The sequence below is a fragment of the Salmo trutta genome, chromosome 20, assembly GCF_901001165.1.
Source record: "Salmo trutta chromosome 20, fSalTru1.1, whole genome shotgun sequence".
NCBI classification, from domain to species: domain Eukaryota; kingdom Metazoa; phylum Chordata; class Actinopteri; order Salmoniformes; family Salmonidae; genus Salmo; species Salmo trutta.
This window is the reverse complement of record NC_042976.1, coordinates 32,710,473-32,731,400: the sequence shown is the minus strand read 5'-3', so window position 1 is coordinate 32,731,400 and position 20,928 is coordinate 32,710,473. Positions and strand designations below refer to the sequence as shown.

General features: G+C 42.7%; 1 protein-coding gene across 5 annotated transcripts in view; it reads right to left on the bottom strand.

The window, feature by feature from the left end:
- Positions 1–540: 540 nt before the first annotated feature.
- Positions 541–20,928, bottom strand: part of LOC115155902 (DDB1- and CUL4-associated factor 6) — a 69,232-nt gene continuing 48,844 nt past the window's right edge. For 2 of the 5 annotated variants that reach the window (XM_029702941.1, XM_029702945.1), the window contains 8 exons: positions 14,625–14,737; positions 13,994–14,393; positions 13,816–13,857; positions 11,358–11,496; positions 7,356–7,512; positions 2,007–2,095; positions 1,494–1,599; positions 541–1,052 (listed from right to left, as the gene is read on the bottom strand). In XM_029702941.1, coding sequence (XP_029558801.1) covers positions 994–1,052; positions 1,494–1,599; positions 2,007–2,095; positions 7,356–7,512; positions 11,358–11,496; positions 13,816–13,857; positions 13,994–14,393; positions 14,625–14,737 — 1,105 coding nt within the window. In that variant the 3' untranslated portion in view covers positions 541–993. The remainder of the gene's footprint in view (positions 1,053–1,493; positions 1,600–2,006; positions 2,096–7,355; positions 7,513–11,357; positions 11,497–13,815; positions 13,858–13,993; positions 14,394–14,624; positions 14,738–20,928) is intronic. The other 3 variants (XM_029702943.1, XM_029702942.1, XM_029702944.1) reach the window with 3 other exon arrangements.

The window sequence follows — 20,928 nt, the reverse complement described above, 5'->3', positions numbered from 1 at the left end:
ACGCTGCTGGGTATCAATAATGATCCACCACCCAAAGGGCATCTAGCCAAATTGACAACTGTGGGAAGCATTGGAGTCAACATGGGCCAGCATCCCTGTGGAACATTTTGACTCCTTGTAGAGTCCATGCCCCAACGAATTAATGCTGTCCTGAGGGCAAAAGGGGTGCAACTCAATATTAGGAAGGTGTTCCTAATGTTTTGTACACTGTATATTACCATAAGTATTTCTATATTCCTGCTACCAGTCACTTTTCAACCTTGTTTGCACGATTATTAATCCTGCTACCAGTCACTTTCTCTATTCCAGTATATAGAGTCCTCTCTTTTAAAATGAATGATACATTATGGAGTAAATGGGCCATACTGTGTTCGTGCTTCAGCCAACAGTCATGTAACCTGGGCGACATTCAGGATCCCTAAACTGTTGTGTGGATCCTTCAACAACGCCGAGAGGAGAGTTCAGTTGTCCTGTGTAATAACTGTTACAGGACAGAATCACAAGACATACTTATACCTTTGAGACAGGCATACGCAGACATTTTTCAACAACAACATGGTTTATTTAAAGCATAATTCTTATGTTTACATGCACAACTGCAAGTACAGTATATAAACATGAGTTCTCAGCCTTGCACTACAAATAAGACAGGTCACACCGTAACACTGATCAAAGCTCATTTGCTCCTGACAAAAATTATATTGCACTTTAAACATCCTCACGCACCAGTCATCGAAATAATATTCCCCTCTATATATATTGCCTGGCCTTGCGCTTGCATTCACACAGTTATTTTTCTCAATGCAGTTCTCATACAGACACACCAGTAAGAAAGTCATCTTAAAAAAGAAGAGGGCTACAAATGTAACTAACGCTCAGAAAAGGAAATATTCTACATAATACTTGTACAAATCTCAAGATCTTCAAGTGCTTTTTTAGAGCAAAAGAAAAGTGTTTTTGTTTTATTTTTCAAAGAAAATGGCATCTGAGCAGCTACTGCTCATCCTCGTTCTCCTGTCCAGAACCTTCTGAGCGGTCGCCCTCCAAGCGATCTGAGGAAAGGAAGGAAAAACAAAGTGTGTAATAAACCCCTGGGTTATGTTCATTAAGGCACACGGAAAACAAAAATGTCCAGGTAATTCTACCCTATTTCAGACGGTTTTCTTCCATTTTGTGTTTAATGAACGCAACCTAGATCCCATTTCCTACTGTACCAAGCTTGTGGGGTCTGTAGTGGAAGCGTCATAACTGGGTGCTGGTAATTGAGTGAATTAACCAGTTAATCTCCTGGTGGTAAGCGGTTTACTCAGCCCAGGCTCAAGGGTCCCAAAGTACACCGATAAGAACATAAATACTTCCACATGCACTTTCTATTGGTTCATTGGCCAACTGCTTTTCAAACCACCATTTTAACCAATTCGCAAAAGCCCCAAAATATAGTTAATATCACTAAACTACGAGCAAAATGTAACTGAGTGAAGGAGCATGTGTACCCGTTCTTATGTGATTAAGGGAGGCCAGCATTCGCAGCATGAAGGATGCAGGGACTGTGATGGTGTTCCTGGTTTCCTCTAGCATCAACTCATTACGCGTGATCACCTACAGAGAGAATAAGTGTGAGAGAAAGAGAGAGGGTGAAAGAAAGTGAAATATACCAGTGATCATTGTAGTTGATCTCTGAATTCATCATCTCTGTTGTGTCAGAAGCATCAAAGAGAATGTGGTTTCTATCACTGACGAGTTGGGAGTGGGACTGGTGAGAGGGAGAGAAGGGGTGACGACGGAGAAAGAGGAGGGCATGGGGAGGAGGAGGGAGAATAGAGAAAAGAGAACAGAGAGGGATCGGTAAGCCTCCTGGGGCAAGGCGTCTCCAGTCAGCAGCTCATGGAGAAGAGGGGAAGTCCCACACAGTGGGGAATCCACTCCCTCTACTGGATGACAGAGGTGCACCCCAGTCTACTTGCTCGTCTGCCATTAAGATTCATTAAATAATTTACCAAACATACCTCGTCAGCTAGGACTCTGTTAAACGATGGCGACACCTCCAGAGGTGACCAGATCTTGATGTCGTAGTCGATCCCTGACGAGGCAAGAACTGGAACAGACAGGAGACGCAAACTATTGGCAATAGGGTACGATACAGTTAAAGGGGGATACCTAGTCAGTTGTACAACTGAATGCATTCAACTGAAATGTGTCTTCCGCATTTACCCCAACCCCTCTGAATCAGGTAGGGTGTGCGATGTTATTGGCTCTACACAAGGCTGAAGATGTAGCTAAAAAAACTCACTGGGATCGTAGGGGTGTGGGTGTAGTGGTGAGACAAGGGTAGGTGTGTGTGTTTCTGGGGTCGCAGGGGTGTGGTTGAGGTGTATCTGTAAGACTAGATGTAGGGGTAAGACTAGGGTAGGTGTGTTACTCACACCGTTATTGCAATGCGTATGCCTAAGAGTGGTTGGGTAGGTTGAGATTTAGGACAGGGTGGACGCCACCAGAGCTTGTGGACAGGCTGTGTGAAGGCAACGCTGCCGAAAGGCTGCCTTAAGACTGGCAAGGGGGAGAGTTGAACAGAGAATGTCAGTGTGTATGTGTTGCGCGCTTTCTCCAAGTTGTAAAAACAAGCAAAGCAGAAACTGGCTACTCTTTAGTTGACTGATGTAGCTGGCAAAGTAACTGCTGTTTGACTTAACAGAAGAAAAAAACCTAGTGTTTATTCCCAGTGCTGAGCTAGTAGTGTAACAGATATGTAAAGTTAGCTAATGTTTCACCCCCTCTCGGCTGAAGTGAATGAATTAGCTAGCTAGTAGCTACCACAGGCAGTTCAGCTCTAGCCTCTAGCTAGCTCTCAAAATCTAGGTGGCATTCTGCCTTCTCCCTACAGTTTTAAGCAATTTGCGTCAACCACAACTACCTCAAATCAAATTTTATTGGTCACATACACACGGTTAGCAGATGTTAATGCGAGTGTAGCGAAATGCTTGTACTTCTAGTTCCGACCGTGCAGTAATATCTAACAAGTAATCTAACAATTTCACAACAACTACCTTATACACACACAAGTGTAAAGAAATGAATAAGAATATGTACATATAAATATATGGATGAGCGATGGCCGTGCGGCATAGGCAAGATGCAGTAGATGGTATAGAGTACAGTATATACATATGAGATGAGTAATGTAGGGTATGAAAACATTATATAAAGTGGCATTGTTTAAATTGACTAGTGATACATTTATTACATCCAATTTTACATTATTAAAGGGGCTAGAGATTTGAGTCAGTATGTTGGCAGCAGCCACTCAATGTTAGTGATGTCTGTTTAACAGTCTGATGGCCTTGAGATAGAAGCTGTTTTTCAGTCTCTCGGTCCCAGCTTTGATGCACCTGTACTGACCTCGCCTTCTGGATGATAGTGGTGTGAACAGGCAGTGGCTCAGGTGGTTGTTGTCCTTGATGATCTTTTTGGCCTTCCTGTGACATCGGGTGGTGTAGGTGTCCTGGAGGGCAGGTAGTTTGCCACCGGTGATGCGTTGTGCAGACTGCACTACCCTCTGGAGAGCCTTACGGTTGTGGGCGGAGCAGTTGCCGTACCAGGCGGTGATACAGCCCGACAGGATGCTCTCGATTGTACATCTGTAAAAGTTTGTGAGTGTTTCCGGTGACAAGCCACATTTTTTCAGCCTCCTGAGGTTGAAGAGGTGCTGTTGGTCCTTCTTCACCACGCTGTCTGTGTGGGTGGACCATTTCAGTTTGTCCGTGATGTGTACGCCGAGGATAGGGGGGTGCTCCCTCTGCTGTTTCCTGAAGTCCACGATCATCTCCTTTGTTTTGTTGACGTTGAGTGTGAGGTTATTTTCCTGACACCACACTCCGAGGGCCCTCACCTCCTCCCTGTAGGACATCTCATCGTTGTTGGTAATCAAGCCTACCACTGTAGTGTCGTCTGCAAACTTGATGATTGAGTTGGAGGCATGTATGGCCACGCAGTCATGGGTGAACAGGGAGTACAGGAGAGGGCTGAGAACGCACCATTGTGAGGCCTCAGTGTTGAGGATCAGCGGGGTGGAGATGTTGTTTCCTACCCTCACCACCTGGGGGCGGCCCATCAGAAAGTCCAGGACCCAGTTGCACAGGGCGGGGTCGAGACCCGGGGTCTCGAGCTTAATGACGAGTTTGGAGGGTACTATGGTGTTAAATGCTAAGCTGTAATCGATGAATAGCATTCTTACATAGGTATTCCTCTTGTCCAGATGGGTTAGGGCAGTGTGCAGTGTGATTGCGATTGTGTCGTCTGTGGACCTATTGGGGCGGTAAGCAAATTGGAGTAGGTCTAGGGTGGAGGTGATATGATCCTTGACTAGTCTCTCAAAGCACTTCATGATGACGGAAGTGAGTGCTACGGGGCGATAGTAATTTAGTTCAGTTATCTTTGCTTTCTTCGGAACAGGAACAATCGTGGCCCTATTGAAGCATGTGGGAACAGCAGACTGAGATAGGGATTGATCGAATATGTCCGTAAACACACCAGCCAGCTGGTCTGCGCATGCTCTGAGTACGTGGCTAGGGATGCCGTCTGGGCCGGCAGCCTTGCAAGGGTTAACACGTTTAAATGTTTTACTCAAATTGGCCGCGGTGAGGGAGAGCCCGCAGGTTTTGGTAGCGGGCCGTGTCAGTGGCCCTGTATTGTCCTCAAAGTGAGCAAGGAAGTTGTTTAATTTGTCTGGGAGCAAGACGTTGATGTCCGCGACGGGGCTGGTTTTCTTTTTGTAATCCGTGATTGACTGTAGACCCTGCCACATACGTCTTGTGTTTAAGCCGTTGAATTGCGCTTTCAGTTTTGCACAAATGCTGCCATCAATTCATGGTTTCTGGTTAGAGAAGGTTTAAATAGTTACCGTGGGTACAACATCACCGATGCAGTTGCTAATTAACTCACTCACTGAATCAGCGTATACATCAATGTTGTTGTCTGAGGCTATCCGGAACATATCCCAGTCTACGTGATCGAAGCAATCTTGAAGCGTGGAATCCGATTGGTCGGACCAGCATTGAACAGACCTGAGCACGGCGTTTCCTATTTAGGCAATCCCTAGCTGCTGGGCTGCTCAGTCCTGGCCCTGTGGGTCTACCGTCCTGTGGGTAGTCACTCTGGCCTTGGCCTAACACACCTGAAACCAATAATGAATGTCTCAGTAAGATCCTAAAGCTGAGTGGGGTGTGTTGGGTTGAGGCGCTGCAGGGCGGTGGACCCCTAGGGGCAGGACAGGGCGACCCAGCTAAATTGAACAAAAATATAAACGCAAAATGTAAAGTGTTGGCCCCATGTTTTATGACTGGAAATAAAATATATATTTTCCATACGCACAAAAGGCTTATTTCCTGTTAGTGAGCATTTCTCCTTTGCCAAGATAATCCATCCACCTGACAGGTGTGGCATATCAAGAAGCTGATTAAACAGCATGATCATTACACAGGTGCACCTTGTGATGGGGACAATAAAAGGTCACTCTAAAATGTGCAGTTTTGTCACACAACACAATGCCACAGTTGTCTCAAGTTTTGAGGGAGCGTGCAATTGGCATGCTGACTGCAGGAATGTCCACCAGAGCTGTTGCCAGAGAATTGAATGTTAATTTCTCTATATAAGCCGCCTCCAACGTCGTTTTAGAGAATTTGGCAGTACATCCAACCAGCCTCACATCTGCAGACCATGTGTAACCACGCCAGTCCAGGACCTCCACATCCGGCTTCATCACCTGCGGGATCGTCTGAGACCAGCCACCAACCTATGGGCCCTACATGACCCCAATGCATTTAAGAATTACACCATGTCTGGGAAAGTGGAAATGCTGTTCGGGTCAGTGGATTTTTGGCCAACTGGCCCAACCGGGCCACTGAGGAAAAAAAGTTAACGTTGGACCCTGGCGTGTTTCATATGCAGCCACGGAGTGGCGGCGCATAGGCTATTTACTGTGCTTTGATTGACAAACAGCAAGCTTTAATATTTGTATTTGTATTTATTATGGATCCCCATTTGCTGCCAAGGCAGCAGCTACTCTTCTTGGGGTCCAGCAAAATTAAGGCAGTTTATACAATTTTAAAAACATTACAATACATTCACAACACACTGTATGCCCTCAGGCCCCTACTCCACCACTACCACACATCTACAGTACTAAATCCATGTGTATGTATAGTGCGTATGTTATCGTGTGTGTGTGTGTGTGTGTGTATGCATGTAGTATATGAAATGTGTTGAACAGACTGAATAAAGTCGATCTCATATCTTTGCCATTCATAAATCATACAACATAATTATATGTCCATGGTATCGCATCGGGACAAGTAACCTAAATATAGAATATAGTATTTTCGAAATGTAGTCCATCAGGACTTGCCAGACAGTGACATTAAAGTAAATGACGTGTCAGTAGCCTACCCGAAATCGCATCGGTAAGAGAGCCGTTCATTTGGCTTCCTAATTTGCATACTGGTAGTCTTTTGGGCGATTATCTGCAGATAACTTATGAAAACATTCAATGAAGACGGTGAAATTCTCCTCACTGCAGTGTCGAGTGCGCCTCACTCTGGTCCAAAACATGAATTGTTTTAAAAGATATTGATATATCGAGTGCGCCTCACTCTGGTCCAAAATATGATAAAAGAAAACAGATTGAATTGTTTTAAAAGATATTGATATAGGTCTACTGATTTAAATCAAAGTGTTGACAACGGAGTAGTCTATTGCTACTTTCTGTATAGCAAAGTCCATGTTTAACACATGCTTCATTCTTCAATCATACCTGTATTGCAGATAGCTGACAAAATACCGCTTCAAGGAAGCCTGAAGCCTGTGGAAGTCAGCAGACTCTAAAGGATTATTTAAGTGCCGAGTATCGTCAAAATTACGTTTATCCTGTGTTTTATATCAGATTGTACAACTGCTGATAAAACTAACACTGTAAAACTGTGAACAATTTAATCAGTGTTATTTTCTGGTAGTTGCCGTTTGAAAATACAATCTAGCATTGGAATGTACCAGAGGCCACCAAAATAGAGATTGTTCGGCATACATTTCTTAACACGGGCCCTGGAAGCATGGTTGGCTACTTTTACTAATTGGCTGGCTACTCCAACTGGTTGTGGAAATCACTGAGAATGTGTTTGTTTCTTATGATTCTATGCTTGATCTTATGTTTTTATAAAAAAACATTTGCATGCTTATACATTGTGTATGTTAACTATTATTTTTACTATGTTTTGTTACTTTCCCTGGGCCATTGCTGTAAATAAGAATGTATTCTCAGTCAACGGACCTGGTAAAATAAGGAATACAAAATAAATACAACTCACTGGGGTCGTAGGGGTGTGGCTGGAGGCAGTTGACTACGTGATTGTCGGCCTCCAGCAGCATCAGGTGCTCCCCCGTGTGTCTGTCCCAGATGAAGATGTGTCCGCAGTCTGAACCGCTCATCACAAAGTTGTTTCCCCAGAAACACGACTCCTTAATCTACAGAGAACACACAAATCATTGGCGTAGATAAATGAACGTTAAACGCTTTCAAAGCATCTCGAAACGTACTTATATATATATATAGTGTGTCTGTGTGTGTATATGTATATATACACAATGCATTCAGAAAGTATTCAGACCCCTTCCCCTTTTTCCACATTTTGTTAAGTTACAGCCTTATTCTAAAATTGATTAAATACATTTTTTTCTATCAGGTTGGATGGGGAGTGTCGCTGCACAGCTATTTTCAGGTTTCTCCAGAGATGTTCGAAAGGGTTCAAGTCCAGGCTCTGGCTGGGCCACTCAAGGACAATCAGAGACTTGGCAAACTCCAAGTAGGCTGTCATGTGCATTTTACTGTGGAGTGGCTGCAGAGGTGGTTGTCCTTCTGGGAGGTTCTCCCATCTCCACAGAGGAACTCTGGAGGTCTGTCAGAATGACCATTAGGTTCTTGGTCACCTCCCTGATCGAGGCCCTTCTCTCCCGATTGCTCAGTTTGGTTGGGCGGCCAGCTCTAGGAAGAGTCTTGATGGTTCCAAACTTCTTCCATTTAAGAATAATGGAGGCCACTGTGTTCTCGGGGACCTTCAATGCTGCAGAAATGTTTGGGTATCTGTGCCTCGACACAATCCTGTGTTGGAGCTCTACGGACAATTCCTTCAACCTCATGACTTGGTTTTTGCTCTGACATGCCCTGTCAACTGTGGGACCTTATATAGACAGGTGTACCTTTGCAAATCATGTCCAATCAATTGATTTTACCACAGGTGGATCCAATCAAGTTGTAGAAACATCTTAAGGATGATCAATGAAAACAGGAGGCACCTGAGCTTAATTTCGAGTCTCATAGCAAAGGGTCTGACTGTTTTCACTTTGTCATTGTGGGGTATTGTGTGCATATGACGATGGACAATATTTATTTAATCCATTTCAGAATAAGGCTGTAACGTAACAAAATGTGGAAGAAGTCAAGGGGTCTGAATACTTTCCGAATGCACTGTATATATACACAGTACCAGTCATTCAAGGGTTTCCTTATTTTTACAATTTTCTACATTGTAGAATAATACTGAACACATCAAAACTAGGAAATAACACATATGGAAACATTTAGTAACCAAAAACAGTTAAACAAATCAAAATATATTTTAGATTTGAGATTCTTCAAAGTAGCCACCCTATGCCTTGATGACAGCTTTGCACACTCTTGGCATTCTCTCAACCAGCTGCATGAGAAATGCTTTTCCAACAGTCTTGAAAGAGTTCCCACATATGCTGAGCACTTGTTGGCTGCTTTTCCTTCACTCTGCGGTCCAACTCATCCCAAACCATCTCAATTGGGTTGAGGTCAGGTGAATGTGGAGGCCAGGTCATCTAATGCAGCACTCCATCACTCTCCTTGGTCAAATAGCCCTTACACAGCCTGGAGGTGTATTTTGGGTCATTGTCCTGTTGAAAAACAAATGATAGTCCCACTAAGCGCAAACCAGATGGGACGGCGTATCGCTGCAGAATGCTGTGGTAGCCATGCTGGTTAAGTGTGCCTTGAATTGTAAATGAATCACCGGTAGTATCACTAGCAAAGCACCATCACACCTCCTCCTCCATGCTTCACGGTGGGAACCACACATGCGGAGACCATCCGTTCACCTACTCTGCATCTCAAAGACACAGTGGTTGGAATCAAACATTTCAAATTTGGATCCCTCAGACCAAAGGACAGGATTCCACTGGTCTAATGTCCATTGCTCATGTTTCTTGGCCTTAACAAGTCTCTTCTTCTTATTGGTGTCCTTTAGTAGTGGTTTCTTTGCAGCAATTCGACCATGAAGGCCTTATTCTCGCATTCTCCTAACAGCTGCTGTTGACATTTTCACATTACATTTTAGTCATTTAGCAGACGCTCTTATCCAGAGCGACTTACAGTAGTGAATGCATACATTTCATTTCATACATTTTATTATTTTTTTCCATACTGGCCCCCCGTGGGAATCGAACCCACAACCCTGGCGTTGCAAACACCATGTGTTGCAAACACCATGCTCTACCAACTGAGCTACAGGGAAGGTTGAGATGTGTCTGTTACTTGAACTCTGTGAAGCATTTATATGGGCTGCAAATTCTGAGGCTGGTAACTCTAATGAACTTATCCTCTGCAGCAGAGGTAACTCTGGGTCTTCCTTTCCTGTGGCAGTCCTCATGAGAGCCAGCTTCATCATAGCGCTTGATGGTTTTTTCAACTGCACTTGAAGAAACTTTCAAAGTTATTGACATTTTCCGCATTGACTGACCATGTCTTAAAGTAACGGTGGACTGTCGTTTCTCTTTGCTTATTTGAGCTGTTCTTGCCATAATATGGACGTGCTTTTTTGCCAAATAGGACTATCTTCTGTATACCACCCCTACCTTGTCACAACACAACTGATTGGCTCAAATGCATTAAGGAAAGAAATTCCACAAATGACCTTTTAACAAGGCACACCTGTTAATTGAAATGCATTCCAGGTGACTGCCTCATGATGCTGGTTGAGAGAATGCCAAGAGTGTGCAAATCTGTCATCAAGGCAAAGGGTGGCTACTTTGAAGAAACTCAAATATAACATATATTTTGATTTGTTTAACAGTTTTTTGGTAACAACATGATTCCATATGTCTTACATTTTTTTATTTAACCTTTATTTAACCAGGCAAGTCAGTTAAGAACAAGTTCTTATTTACAATGACAGCCTACCCTGGCCAAAACCCAACGATGCTGGGCCAATTATTATTCTACAATGTAGGCGACTCCGGGATGCTGGCCTTCTAGGCAGAGTTCCTCTGTCCAGTGTCTGTTCTTTTGTCCATCTTAATCTTTTATTTTTATTGGCCAGTCTGAGATATGGCTTTTTCTTTGAAACTCTGCCTAGAAGACCAGCATCACGGGGGTCGCCTCTTCACTGTTGATGTTGAGACTGGTGTTTTGCAGGTACTATTTAATGAAGCTGTCAGTTGTTTCTCAAACTAGACACTCTAAAGTACTTGTCCTCTTGCTCAGTTGTGCACCAAGGCCTCCCACTCCTCTTTCTATTCTGGTTAGTGCCAGTTTGCGCTGTTCTGTGAAGGGAGTAGTACACAGCGTTGTACGAGATATTCAGTTTCTTGGCAATTTCTTGCATGGAATAGCCTTAATTTCTCAAATTAAGAATAGACTGACGAGTTTCAGGAGAAAGTTATTTGTTTCTGGCCATTTTGAGTCTGTAATCGAACCCACAAATGCTGATGCTCCAGATACTCAACTAGTCTAAAGAAGTTTTATTGCTTCTTTAATCAGAACAACAGTTTTCAGCTGTGTAACATAATTGCAAAAGGGTTTTCTAATTATCAATTAGCCTTTTAAAATTATAAACTTGGATTAGCTAACACAACGTGCCATTGGAACACAGGAGTGATGGTTGCTGATAACAGGCCTCTGTACGCCTATGTAGATATTCCATTAAAAATCTGCCGTTTCCAACTACAATAGTCATTTACAACGTCTATACTGTATTTCGGATCAATTTGATGTTATTTTAATGGACCAATTTTTTGGGCTTTTCTTTCAAAAAAAGTGACCCCAAACTTTTGAACGGTAGTATATATATATCTTTCTTACTCTATTAAACCAGGACGACACTCACTCAGCAACAATTGTCACAGTTCTTCAGAGAGTCCTAATAGAATCTCTCTCTATATAATGCCCATGATGAGTTTGTGCTCTTCGCATGATGTTTTCAGTAGGGGCTCAGGTAGAAGTGAGCTGATCTAGAATCAGCTGTAAAAGAGGGACCAGAAGTAACCGAAGTCGGAAGTGAATATTAGCGTACCATAGTCCTGGAGTTGCGGTGACCCTTGTAGACCATTTTGACTGAAGGTCTCCTGATACTCTGGGTCTCGCTTTCCTCCATCTCTCTCCTCTCCTTCCTCCGACGAAACAACTCCTGGATACGGGCCGCAGCAGAGCGTCTGTGACACGCCGACAGACGCAGAGACACAAAGAGACACACACAAGTTATATACAGTATTGACAGTTTTAATATCTTTCACTCTATATCTGCAGAGGGAAGTGAATACTAAGCATCATGCTGATTCACCCCTCGATGATACTGAAGCGACCAAAACATCACATGGGAAAATAATCAGCTTCAAGCTGCAAATACTCCACATGCCAAGCTAACTGACCGTCGTCACCTGTCTTATACAACCCTACACCTACTGTAGAAAGGGCAATGTGCTTATTTGACTTCTCACTGTAGCCTATCTATGTATCTATCTACACAGTGTACAAAACATTAAGAACACCTTCCTAGTATTGAGTTGCACCCCCACCCCCCTTTTTGCTCTCAGAACAGCTTCAATTCGTGGGGGCATGGACACTACAAGGTGTTGAAAGCGTTCCACTGTTGTGTCAAGTTGGCTGGATGTTCTTTGGGTGGTGGACCATTCTTGATACACACAGAAAACTGTTGAGGGTGAAAAACACTGCTGCATTGCAGTTCTTGACACAAACCGGTGTGCCTGGCACCTACTACCATAACCCGTTCAAGGGCACTTAAATCTTTTGCCTTGCCCATTCACCCTTTGAATGGCACACATACACAATCCATGTCTCAAGGCTTAAAAATCCTTCTTTAACTGGTCTCCTACCCTTCACCTACACTGATTGAAGTGGATTTAACAAGTGGCATCAATAAGTAATCATAGCTTTCACCTGGATTCAGCTGGTCAGTCTATGTCATGGAAGGAACAGGTGTTCTTATTGTTTTGTACTGTGCATTCAGAAAGTATTCAGACACCTTGAGTCTTCTACATTATGTTACGTTACAGCCTTATTTTAAAATGAATTAAATATTTTTCCCCCCCTCATCTACACACAATACCCCATATTGACAAAGCAAAAACAGGTTTTTAGAAATGTTTGCAAATTGATTAAAAATAAAAAACAGAAATACAGAGTCGAAATTGAGCTCAGGTGCATTCTGTTTCCATTGATCATACTTGAGATGTTTCTACAACTTTATTGGAGTTCCCCTGTGGTAAATTCAATTGATTGGACATGATTTGGAAAGGTACACACCTGTCTATATAAGGTCCCACAGTTGACAGTGCATGTCAGAGCAAAAACCAAGCCATGAGGTCGAAGAAAGTGTAACGTCTGGAGGAAACCTGGCACCATCCCTACGGTGAAGCATGGTGGTGGCAGCATCATGCTGTGTGGATGTTTTTTCAGCGGCAGTGACTGGGAGACTAGTCAGGATCGAGGGAAAGATGAACAGAGCAAAGTACAGCGAGATCCTTGATAAAAACCTGCTCCAGAGCGCTCAGGACCTTAGACTGGGGTGAAGGTTCACCTTCCAACAGGACAATAACCCTAAGCACACAGCCAAGACAACGCAGCCAGAACCCGGACTTGAAACCCATCGAACATCTCTGGAGAGACCTGAAAATAGCTGAGCAGCGACGCTCCCCATCCAACCTGACAGAGCTTGAGAGGATCTGCAGAGAAGAATGGGAGAAACTCCCCAAATACAGGTGTGCCAAGCTTGTAGCGCTCATACCCAAGAAGACTAGAGGCTGTAATCGCTGCCAACGGTGCTTCAACAAAGTACTGAGTAAAGGGTCTGAATACTTATGTAAATGTCATATTTCCATTTTATACATTTTTTATAAATTTGCAAAAAATGTTGCTTTGTCATTATGGGGTATTGTGTGTAGATTGAGGGGAAAAAACTAGTTCAACAATTTTAGAATAAGGCTGTAATGTAACAAATGTGAGAAAAGTCAAGGGGTCTGAATACTTTCCGAATGCACTGTATATACAGTATGTACACATCTTTATCCAATCAATCTTGTTGTGTGCAAACAATGAGTAAGCTAACTACTACACCAATAGGCATTAGCAACATATTCTCCAGGGATTGTAGGGCTTCTTTCATTCATTCATTGGCTGTTGCATCACTGGTGTTGCCTGTAACCCTGGTGATATCACTAGGTACCTGCCAGGGATGATGAAGCTAATAGCTCTCCTCTTAGCAAATGTTGGTGGTGATACACACATGCATATGCATGCTCACACGATTAGTGTTCCGCAACAGTGCCCACACACACAAGGCTTAATTATGCTGTGAAAACTACAAACACCACGCCTTCTAGGTATAGACGCACAGTAGTCTCAGGGGGTTGCTTGGACTCATGGTAGCTGTAGTTTTGGAAGTTACAAGTTTTTCTGTGAGCACTGCACTCCTTGCAGGTTAGATGTTTTAGTTGTCAACACACAGATGTTACCTGATCATCCTATCGCCTACTGCTGATCCTCTGAAATTTGATCTATGTGTATAGCAGAATCATCATCGTAATAAACCACACAGAAGAAGAGAAAATGAGTCCTCACAACAAGGAGAAAATATACATCAAAATAGTGTGTGTGTGTGTATATATATGAACTGCCGTGCTGTAGTCGTACCTCTGTCCCTGTCCTCCTCTGTACCTCGCTGAGGGGATAAGAATTGGGTCATCATCACTGTCGTCTGAATCCTGGTTGCTACGGGAGGGTTGGCTCTGCCCACCCGGTCCTGTTGGAACCCCCTGCCCCCCTGGTCCTGTTGGACCCACATGCCCCCCCTCCCCAGCAGGCTGCTCTCTCCTGCACCCCCCGGAGGTGTCCTCCGCACCCACACCCTGGCTCCTCTCCAGGGGTGAGGCAGTCAGACTCTCCCCCACAGAGGAGACTTGTGCTGTGGCCTGGGTGGGCATGTATCCCTGGGTGCTGGAAGAGGCGGCGGAGGCATCCCCAGCCTCACACACTGGGTCTGTGTGGGGAGCTCTGGCTTGAAGGCTTGAAGGCTCTAAACCAGCCGCAGCTGCTGGTATTGAAGGAGGAGAGAGAAAGGGAGAGAGATGTGGTCATTATGAGGCTCAATAACTCAACAGTTGTCTAGGTCAGGGCAATATGTGACAAACTAAGTGGACCTTTCGTGTGACCAACTGAATAAAACCTTCCAATGTATGAAGTCATGCCCACCAGATCAGTGCTACACATGGCATCCCATAGAGTGCAGTAACAATCATGGCCACTAGGCCGCTCTAGTCCTCACCCTGTGCTGAAGCAGAGCTCTCTGCCGAGGGTCCCTCTCTGGTCTGGATGGCCCCTGCAGCCACTGACTGTTTGGGCCCTCCACTGCCCCTGGAACTGGAGGCTCTGCTGCTCCTAAAGTGTGTGTGTGGGGGGTGGGGAGGGGATGAGTCTTTCTTAAAGAACACCTGAGAAACATGGTCACCAAAATGAGATTGTGGATTTATTTGATGAGAAAAAAAGTCAGAACATCAAGGGTCAGTTTCCCTCAATGTTTGGTATGTTCGGTATTTCATTAAGAATTGTATATATAAAATAATAATAATTGTAATTAATAAAATAAAAGTGTAATTTAGTCCTAGTTGGGCAATGGACTTACCAATGGAATCACACACTGAACAAAAATATAAAATGCAACATGTAAAGTGTTGGTCCCATGTTTCATGAGCTGAAATAAAAGATCCCTGAAAATTTCCATACGCACAAAAAGCTTATTTCTCTTAAATTTTGTGCACAAATTTGTTTACATTCCTGTTAATGAGCATTCATCCTTTGCCAGGATAATCCATCCACCTGACAGGTGTGGCATATCAAGAAGCTGATTAAACAACATGATCATTACACAGGTGCACCTTGTGCTGGGGACAATAAAAGGCAACTAAAATGTGCAATTTTGTCACACAACACATGTTTTGAGGGAGCGTGCAATTGGCATGCTGACTGCAGGACTGTCCACCAGAGCGGTTGCCAGAGAATTGAATGTTAATTTCTCTACCATAAGCCGCATCCATCGTTTTAGAGAATTTGGAAGTACTTCCAACTGGCCTCACAACGGCAGACCATGTGGAACCACGCCAGCCCAGGACCTCCACATCCGGCTTCTTCACCTGCGGGATCGTCTGAGACCAGCCACCTGGCCAGCTGATGAAACTGTGGGTTTGCACAACCAAAATATTTCTGCAAAAACTGTCAGAAACCGTCTCAAGGAAGCTCATCTGCATGGTCGTCGTCTACACCAGGTGCTTGACCTGACTGCAGTGGGCAAATGCTCACCTTCCCAGTCAAGTGAAATCCATAGATTAGGGCCTAATTAATTTATTTCAAATTACTAATTTCCTTATATGAATTGTAACTCAGTCAAATATTTTTAATTGTTGCATATTTTTATTCAGTGTATATTTATTACATATAGTTATGAAGGAGAGAAAAAAATAATATATATATATATATATATATATATATATATATATATATATATATATATATATATATATATATATATACACACATACACACACACACATATATATATATATAAACAGTTGAAGTCAGAAGTTCACATACACTTAGGATGGAGTCATTAAAACTCGTTTTTAAACCACAAAAAAAATGATTGTTAAGAAACTATAGTCGGTTAGGACATCTACTTTGTGCATGACACAAGTAATTTTTCCAAAAATTGTTTACAGACAGATTATTTCACTGTATCACAATTCTAGTGGGTCAGACGTTTACATACACTAAGTTGACTGTGCCTTTAAACAGCTTGGGAAATTCAAGAAAATGATGTCATGGCTTTAGAAGCTTCTGATAGGCTAATTGACATCATTTGAGTCAATTAGAGATGTACCTGTGGATGCATTTCAAAGCCTGCCTTCAAACTCAGTGCCTCTTTGCTTGACATCATGGGAACATCAAAATAAATCAGCCAAGACCTCAGAATAACATTTGTAGACCTCCACAAGTCTGGTTCATCATTGGGAGCAATTTCCAAACGCCTGAAGGTACCACGTTCATCTGTACAAACAATAGTACGCAAGTATAAACACCATGGGACCACGCAGCCGTCATACCGCTCAGGAAGGAGACGCGTTCTGTCTCCTAGAGATGAACGTACTTTGGTGCGAAAAGTGCAAATCAATCCCAGAACAACAGCAAAGGACCTTGTGTAGATGCTGGAGGAAACAGGTACAAAAGTATCTATATCCACAGTAAAACGAGTCCTATATCAACATAACCTGAAAGGCCGCTCAGCAAGGAAGAAGCCACTGCTCCAAAACCGCCATAAAAAAGCCAGACTACGGTTTGCAACTGCACCTGGGAACAAAGATCGTACTTTTTGGAGAAAAGTCTTCTGGTCTGATGAAACAAAAATAGAACTGTTTGGCCATAATTACCATCATTAGGTTTGGAGGAAAAAGGGGGATGCTCGCAAGCCGAAGAATACCATCCCAACCTTGAAGCACGGGGGTGGCAGCATCATGTTGTGGGGGTGCTTTGCTGCAGGAGGGACTGGTGCACTTCACAAAATAGATGGCATCATGAGAAGGGAAAATTATGTGGATATATTGAAGACATCAGTCAGGAAGTTAAATCTTGGTGGCAAATGGGTCTTCCAAATGGACAATGACCCCAAGCATACTTCCAAAGTTGTGGCAAAATGGCTTAAGGACAACAAAGTCAAGGTATTGGAGTGGCCATCACAAAGCCCTGACCTCAATCCTATAGAAAATTTGTGGGCAGAACTGAAAAAGCATGTGCGAGCAAGGAGGCCTACGAACCTGACTCAGTTACACCAGTTCTGTCAGCAGGAATGGGCCAAAATTCCCCCAACTTATTGTGGGAAGCTTGTGGAAGGCTACCCGAAACATTTGACCTAAGTTAAGCAATTTAAAGGCAATGCTACCAAATACTGATTGAGTGTATGTAAACTTCTGACCCACTGGGAATGTGATGACAGAAATAAAAGCTGAAATAAATCATTCTCTCTACTATTATTCTGACATTTCACATTCTTAAAAAAAAGTGGTGATCCGAACTGACCTAAGACAGGGAATTTTTACTAGGATGAAATGTTAGGAATTGTGAAAAACTGAGTTTAAATGTACTTGGCTGAGGTGTATGTAAACCTCCGACTTCAACTGTATATATATTCTTTTTTTTCTCTCTCCTTCATAACTCACCTTACTTAAAATAGGACATTTGTGGCTGACTATAGAGCAAGTAAGTCTGGCCAAGACTATATATATATATTTCTTTGTATTGCCTACGGAGGCACCAAAAAGGTTGCTTTCTCACCTGTGCAACAGTACAGGACAGATTTATGTAGGAAGCATCAAAGGGAAAGAGGGTAACTAGGAACACGAGGGATTGATTGTTTTGTTAAGATTTGTATGTATTGTGAATACATGCCCACTAAGAGGCTTGAGGATTGATCAACACCATTTTTATTGTAGCGGTTTATGTACCGTAATTTCCGGACTATAAGCCGCAACTTTTTTCCCACGCTTTGAACCTCGCGGCTTAAACAATGACGCGGTTAATATATGGATTTTTCCCGCTTTCAATTTTTTTGGAAAGGAGATGACTTCAGTGGTTTCAGTGCACAGAAGGAGGAAGATAGTGACCAATGACTTTCTTGGTAGGCTACTGTTTACTGCTAATTTTGAATTTTTTGTTACAAGCCGTGTTTCGTTAAAGCCTATTTATTTTTGTTAGAAGCCGTGTTTCGTTAAAGCCTATTTATTTTTGTTACAAGCCGTGTTTCATTAAAGCCTATTTATTTTTATTACAAGCCGTGTTTCGTTAAAGCCTGTGTAAAGTTAATTTGTTTCAATGTACCGGTAGGCACCTGCGGCTTATAGACATGTGCGGCTTATTTATGTTCAAAATAATATATTTCTTTCTAAATTCAGTGGGTGCGGCTTATATTGAGGTGCGCTTAATAGTCCGGAAATTACGGTAGTGTATCAACACCTTACATAATGTACAGTCAATGAGACAGAAAATATGTAAAGACTCATCTCAACATCCCGTGTTGTGGATAATACTTTAGATATGAATACATTAACATGTGTGACATGGAATGTCAATGGAATTGTGCAGCCAGCCAAACATCAGGGTTTTTTTTTTTACAAGAAACTCACATATCAGAAATAGAAAGTTAAAGGTTTGGACGAGTTTGGGATGGGTTGGCATTCTCCTCAACCTACTCCTCAGGATCCAAAGGAGCATCAATTCTCATTGATTAAAAAAAAGTCCCATTTAAAACTACCTAGGAAAATCTGGCACAAGAAAAATACACTTTTACTGAATTGTTATTGCCTCCAATGTAAAGGGAATATTATATGGGGGGGGGGGGGGGGGGGGGGTAATTGTGTGCGGGATGCAACTCTAGACAAGTCATCAACTAAACTCCTCTTCCTTATATGTCTACGGTATTAAACCACAACAACAAAGAGATGGGTCTACAGTGCATTTGGAAAGTATTCAGACCCACATGGTTAGCTTACAGCCTTATTCTAAAATGGATTAAATGAACAAAAAATCCTCAATCTACACACAATACCCCATAAAGACAAAGCGAAAACAGGTTTGTAGAAATGTTTGCAAAACAGTCACTATGTTTGGCTTCAATCACCCTACTTAAAAAGATAGATAAGGATCCTTCCGCCCAGTATCACTTTTGAATGTGGATTACAAAATCATTGCTAAAGTATTGGCTTGTCGCATAGAAATAGTAGTTTTGGTCCGGTATTTATTTCCTGGATTGAGCTATTGTACAAATCCCCCCAAAGCATCTTTACAAACAAATGGACTGATCTTTGAATAATTTAAGTTATCAAGAGGGACAAGCCAGGGATCCCCTTTGTCTAGTTATTTATTTTCTTCAGCCACATCATCAATAATTAGAACTCATGGCTCAAACTGGGGCATATAGAGATCAACATGTGATATCATTGTACGCAGATGACATTTCACTTTATTCATCTGAACATTCTCTGTCATTTCTTTCACTACCATTGGACACCTATGGTTCTGTATACAGATTCAAAGGGAATTGGGGGAAATCTAAAATAATGCCCATTTCTAATCATGACTTCTCAAGCGTAGAAAGTACATTTAAGGGGAAATGGACAAAGAAACATGAAATACCTGTGTGTACTGACACCAAGCAATCTGGAGGAGGCATACAAAATCAACTGTTTTAACAGATTGGATTCCATGTTCAGAGATTGAGATCTCTACCTATATGTTAGGTATTTGTATTTTTTAATTGTACATTTATTTAACTAGGCAAGTCAGTTAATGACGGCTACCCGGCGAAACCTGGACGACACTGAGCAAATTGTGCTCCTCCCTATGGGACTCCCAATCACGGCTGGATGTGAAACAGCCTGGATTCGAACCAGGGAATGTAGTGACGCCTCTTGCACTGAGATGCAGTGCCTTAGACCGCTGCGCCACTCGGGTTAGGGTCAACATAATCAAAAGGAATATATTACCAAGGTTGAAGTATTTATTCCAGGCCCTGACAGTTTCTATTCCATCCAACTTTTTAAATAAAATGGCCTGCTCTCCAACTATATTTGTCGTTGTTGATCAGTCTCATGTCGCTGTGGAGGAATTTTGGCCCTCTCTTCCATGCAGAACTGCTGTAACTCATCGACATTTGTGGGGTTTCAAGTATGAACTGCTTGTTTCAAGTCCTTTCACAAAATCTCAATTGGGATTAGGGCTGGACTTTGACTAGCGCAGACCTAGAGTGGGCCAAAATTCTTCCACAGCAATGTGAGAGACTGATCAACAACTACAGGAAGCGTTTGGTTGGAGTCATTGTAGATAAAGGTGGCACAACCTGTTATTGAGTGTAAGGGGGCAATTACTTTTCACTTGGGCATTGGTGTTGCATAAATTTGTTCATTAAATAAATTAAACAAGTATATAATTGTTGTGTTATTTGTTCACTCAGGTTCCCTTTGGTTGAAGATCTGATAACATTCAGCATTGAAAATATGCAAAAGTAGAGAAAATTAGAAAGGGGCCAAATACTTTTTCGTGGCACTACAGTTACATCCCTTTAGATTTTGTATATTATAAAGTTAAACAAAAAACTGAAATATTTGATAGAATTTGGAAGACAAAAACGACATGGTCAAAAGTATGTGGACACCCCTTCAAATTAGTGGATATGGCTATTTCAGCTACACCCATTGCTGACAGGTGTATAAAATCGAGCACACTGCCACAAACACTGGCAGTAGAATGGCCCGTACTGAAGAGATAAGTAACTTTCAACGTGGCATTGTCATAGGATGCCACCTTCCCAACAAGTCAGTTCACCAAATAACTGCCCTGCTAGAGCTGCCCTGGTCAACTGTAAGTGTTGTTATCGTGAAGTGGAAATGTCTAGGAGCAACAACGGCTTAGCCGTGAAGTGGTAGGCCACACAAGCTCACAGAACGAGACAGCTGAGTGCTGAAGCGCATGAAAATCGTATGTCCTCAGTTGCATCACTCACTACCGAGTTCCAAACTGCCTCTGGA